We start from the raw sequence: 5,218 nt of genomic DNA, 5'->3' as shown, positions 1-5,218 counted from the left end.
AAATATCACCATTGTTCCCTTGAGTAAGGCACTTAACCTTGGGTTACATCAGGAGACTGTCCCTGTAATAATATGTATGAAATTAATTAGTATTTCTTTGGCTCTATATGTCATTTTATTACTAGTGTTGACAATAGGCTACATACTACTGATCACATTTTAATAGTGTGACAGTTGCTCAGATGTTTTCAAAATATTGCTTCATCAAAATATGTGTCCCCCAAACAAGTAACATTCGATGTATATATATATATATATATATATATATATATAAATAAAATGAAATATAATGTCCTAGAAACCACTCATAAAATCTTAGCAACACCCTAGCAACCACCCACAACACCTTAAAAACCACATAATGCCCTTGAAACCACTCAGAAAACCTTAGCAACACCCTAGCAACTGCCCAGAACATCTTAAACCACATATTGCCCTTGAAACCACTCAGAACACCTTAACATTTGCCTGGCAACGACCTAGCAACCACCCAGAACACCCTGACAACCACAAAATGCCATTGAATCTACCAAGAACACTTAAGTATCTGCCTAACAACCACCCAGGCCAGAACAGCTTAAAAAACACACACAGCAACACTACAGAAACCATACCAGTAACCACCTAGCACTCCGAAAGTTTTAGCAACTCCTAAGGAACACACAATGAACATATAACTTTCAAACTTCAAGATATTTTTATTGTAAACTGCGAGCGAAAACTTTGACAGTTGAACATTCAAAGTTTTCTTTTCTGAAATGCCTACAGTATTTGTATTCACTATTCACAGGAAGTAAAGCAGATTTGTAAAGCTATGTGGTGGTGCTTGGTAAACGAAAGGACAGCACACATCCGTGCAGCTTTGTTTTTAGGTTGCCTGAAAAGACCCAATGAGACATGAGTAATTTAGTTTCTTGGGTTTTTTAATCATGAGTATCCAGGATTACCTTTGACCTGCCAATGAACCTTCATTCGTTTCTATGGACACTGAAGGTCAAAGGAGAAGAGGAATGTAGAGAAAGAAAGAAAATATCAGTGGGAGAGAGAGAGAATCAGACTAAAACAGGAAGTCAGATGCATGATCTGCTGCATAGAGATTCTGTTTCTTTACTCTGTGATCAGACTCATCATGATTTCACCTGCTGAGCAATAAATAGCCACTAGAAACTCCTCAGAACACCCTAGCATTGTTCTGCAAAGGCAAGCAGCACATGTGTTCTTCAGATCTAGTTGATTACCCCAGTAGTTTGAGGCTTGTCAAGACAGATATAAAGATTGGTCATTTTTGCCAAATACAATCACACACCCACACAAACACACCCCAGTTTACCTGCTGTCGCCCTTTCCCAGGTTTCCATTGGCCGGGTACAGGATGGTCTGATTTCCTTCCATGTCCACTACACATTTTGTCTTTAAATCTCGTTCTATAAAAAGCACATTAATAACAATCAATCAAAAACTGGTCATAATATAGTTTGCATCATCGCTCACAAACAGCATTTTATATGCGATATTTCAAAAACTACTCACATTTTTTTTTTCTTAAATTATATATGTAATTGAACAAATAATTGACATTTGCATCATTTTTTAAATATGTTTGTTTATATATGAAGAGTTCATTTGCAAAAACAGATAACTCCGTTTTTAACAATTCTCAAAAATCATGTTTTTTTCATTGTGCATTCCAATAAATCTCAGTCAAACTGCAGTTGAGTTATTTTGACTAGGTTACAAAATAACTTAAAAACAGCTACCTAACCATATAAAAACATGATAACATAATAAAAAAACATGATTGTTATCGGTTTCTGCAAATACACTCTTCATATATATATATATATATATATATATACACACATACATATACATACATATACACACACATTTTCAAAAATACAGCATGCAAATACAATATAAACAAAGTTTATGCATTTTAAACCAGATTTTTTTCATTTTCATCATCCCGACACCCTCAATAGTCACTGTCACTCATAAAAGGAAGGTTTGCTTTCATAAATGAGGATCATAAATTAAATAAGGGCCACAGATCAAGATCAGAATCAAACACACAGTCTCTAAACATTAAACACAGTCACATGGCTGCGGTTCACACTCACCTCTCCTGTTCATGGGTCGCACCCGGACCGCCACTTTCACATTAGACTCATTTACAGCACTTTCATCCATCATGAAGATCTTCTGCACCTGTCTCACCAGTTCCTGTGTTATTACGAGCAATAACTCCATTAAACAAACATGCAACTTATTTATTTAATACTACAAATTATGAGCTTAATTTGTCAAACAGCTCTGAATAATCTTTTTAACACTGTAACACTGTTTCAAGTGTTTGACCTGCTGTAACAATGTTCCAAAGTTCCAAAATGACAAATTTAGGAATGCAATTTAAGAACTTTTAGGTTAGAATGCAGTAAAACCTAGTTTTACCTGTTCATGGAGAGTGTGACTGCTCGTTATGGAGTTGTGTGTGTGTCATTCCAGCAGTGATCATGTGGAACTGCTACAGATTAAATGACCAGAACAGAGACATTGACTCATCCAGACCGGAATAAAACACTTCCAGACCGACCTACGGAACAAACATCAAACACGAGTTCATACAAGAGAACGCAGCGATAAATCCACCACCTGCTTCGTTTCCTGATCTCTCGCCATCTTACCGTCTTAAACTTCAGCGGATCTTCAGGAGCGTTTGAGCAGGTGAATCACGCACATACGGGACCGACGGAGCGTAAACACAACGAGCAGGTAGAGCCAGACCGTCACTCAAACCAGTGATCAAGTGGGCGGGGCCTGCCGGCCCGCAGCTGTTTCTGATTGGACAGTTAAGTTACGGTGGGTCTCTATGGGGTTAGATCGCTGCCACAATTCTGCGCGTGAAAGATCATATTTTGAGCTCACAAAAATGCATTTTGCACGCGCGCGATCTGAGTTTTGTGGAGAAAATGTTCGTCTCGCAAAGAAAAAAGTATTTCGTGTGCACTAAAATCAATTTTGCATTTAAAATAAGTTTTTGGATGTGTGCAGACCTTCTCTTTTGCGCGTGCAACTTAGGGCTGTGCAAATAATCGAATGCTTTACTGACTAGATGCACATGAAAATTACATTCGATTATTTGCACAGCCCTAGTGCAACGTTTCACTAGCTTGCTCCTTTGATGCTTTTTCAAAGTCATTTTCAATTACTTGAAAATGACTAAATAATTTTCAAAGTTTTTAAATTCCTTGTATTATTATTTTCTTTTCTTTTATGTAAAGCACTTTGAATTACCATTGTGTATGAAATGTGCTATATAAATAAACTTGCCTTGCCTTGCCTTGATGCCTGCCCTCAGTGCTCTCTAAATGCCGACGGCTGGCTTGCTCAATACAACCCAGCGTTACGATATGCCATAATTCCAGCCAATCAGAGACGAGGCTGCTAAATTCTGATTGGCTGCCTTGACAACCAATCACAACATTCCTTGCATTACTGATGGCAGTGGAGGAGGGAAAATACAGTGCATGCATAATTATTATGCAAGTTGATATTCTGATTATATTTTTTTCCAAGCACATTTTACCAATTCCAAACAACATCAATCTTAATAACTACTATTAATCTTCTATTTAATCACTTATAACCGATATATAATTGTTCATGAAAACTGGAAGTGAAAATCGCCTTATATTCAGTTGTGCATAATTATTAAGCAGGTTATCTTCTACAGATAAAATTTACTGCCAGATTCTGGCAGATTCTTCAAACAGTGGTACAAGAGGATGTGGTGCTGGTCCTTCAAGAGTCACTCTCAACTTATCTGTCTATAAAGCCTAAAAAAAAGTATCTTCAAGTATTTTACTACACTTATGTAAGATATTTTTGTTCCAATATATTGTAATTGTATCTGATCTGTTTTCATTTTTTTTTCAGCATATTTATTCAGTATTATAAACAGTGCACTTTTATTTCTTTGTTTATTTAGCGCCCTTGCATTTTTGTTATTTATATATAATATTTAATAGTATAAATAAATATGTATATATATTATAATCAATAATAAATAAAATTATTTTAAATGCAAAATTGATTTTGGTGCGCTCTAAATACTTTCTTCTTTGCGAGACAAACATTTTCTCCACAAAACTCAGTTTGTGCGTGCAAAATGCACTTTTGTGGGAATTGTAGAATTGTGGCAGAGATCTTATCCCATAGGGCCTCATTTATAATTTTTCTGTTTTATTAAGCTTTCACTGCTAGTGGACAACTGACAATAGGTGATGTTTTTATTAGTTCATTATTTATTTGTTTCTGAGTACCATTATTCATGAGTAAATTATTGTAGTTTTATTGTAGTGTTTGTCAGACATCTGTGTTTTTGTTAAAAGGTTACATGAAAATCTACATGAAGCAAAAAGCCTGGCTATAACTCAGTGCTTTGAGGGTCTTTTGCGGGATGATTATAATATATATACATATTTATTTATACTATTAAATATTATATATAAATAACAAAAATGCAAGGGCGCTAAATAAACAAAGAAATAAAAGTGCACTGTTTATAATACTGAATAAATATGCTGAAAAAAAAATGAAAACAGATCAGATACAATTACAATATATTGGAACAAAAATATCTTACATAATTATTTTATATAAATACATAAAATATATAATATTGTAATATAATATATATAATACAATAAATATATACTTGTAGTGCCTACCATTGCCGTAATATTCTTTATTTTATTTATCTATTTATCTTGCAAAGCCAGAAACTCTCTTTATTTTCTCAAATAAATCATATATTTTCGAAATAAATAAATCCTCTGTTTTCAGCACAGTCGTAATGCAGTGCCACGCCCGGCCGCTAGTAGGCAAATGCGCGTCTGTCAGGACACACAGTAGAAGAAAAGACAAACGTGGGAATCCAGAAACAGTAAAGCACATTCTTCTCATTCTAATTTATTGAGATGCACCTGTATATCCTTCTCTCTACCAAATCTGTTCACTCCACACTCCACATCAGTAGGTGGCGGTAATGCACCTTTAAGTTGGTTTGCCAAAACCGCCAAAAAACATAAGAAGAAGAAGAAGAAGAAGAAGAAAAGACGTCGAATGTTTCACGAGTTGTAGCATCACAGAAAACAAGAAAGCTAGCAAATCAGTTCAGTTTCTGAAGAGCAGACATGAAACTGGTGCGTATATTAGC

General features: G+C 35.2%; 2 protein-coding genes across 2 annotated transcripts in view; one reads left to right on the top strand and one right to left on the bottom strand.

The window, feature by feature from the left end:
- LOC107704069 (kinesin-like protein KIF13B) overlaps nt 1–2,754 on the bottom strand; it is a 38,407-nt gene extending 35,653 nt beyond the window's left edge. Inside the window, exons 1-4 of the mRNA XM_016506911.1 lie at nt 2,685–2,754; nt 2,452–2,593; nt 2,121–2,223; nt 1,331–1,424 (exon numbers count right to left, since the gene is read on the bottom strand). Coding sequence (XP_016362397.1) covers nt 1,331–1,424; nt 2,121–2,193 — 167 coding nt within the window. The 5' untranslated portion in view covers nt 2,194–2,223; nt 2,452–2,593; nt 2,685–2,754. The remainder of the gene's footprint in view (nt 1–1,330; nt 1,425–2,120; nt 2,224–2,451; nt 2,594–2,684) is intronic.
- A 2,311-nt stretch (nt 2,755–5,065) lies between these two features.
- ints9 (integrator complex subunit 9) overlaps nt 5,066–5,218 on the top strand; it is a 19,817-nt gene continuing 19,664 nt past the window's right edge. The window contains exon 1 of the mRNA XM_016506912.1: nt 5,066–5,204. Within this exon, the coding sequence (XP_016362398.1) occupies nt 5,196–5,204 (9 nt within the window). The 5' untranslated portion in view covers nt 5,066–5,195. The remainder of the gene's footprint in view (nt 5,205–5,218) is intronic.

The sequence above is a fragment of the Sinocyclocheilus anshuiensis genome, unplaced genomic scaffold (assembly GCF_001515605.1).
Source record: "Sinocyclocheilus anshuiensis isolate Anshui unplaced genomic scaffold, SAMN03320099.WGS_v1.1 scaffold534, whole genome shotgun sequence".
Lineage (NCBI taxonomy): Eukaryota > Metazoa > Chordata > Actinopteri > Cypriniformes > Cyprinidae > Sinocyclocheilus > Sinocyclocheilus anshuiensis.
The sequence above is the reverse complement of the archived record's forward strand: the minus strand, read 5'-3'. Positions and strand labels throughout refer to the sequence as shown.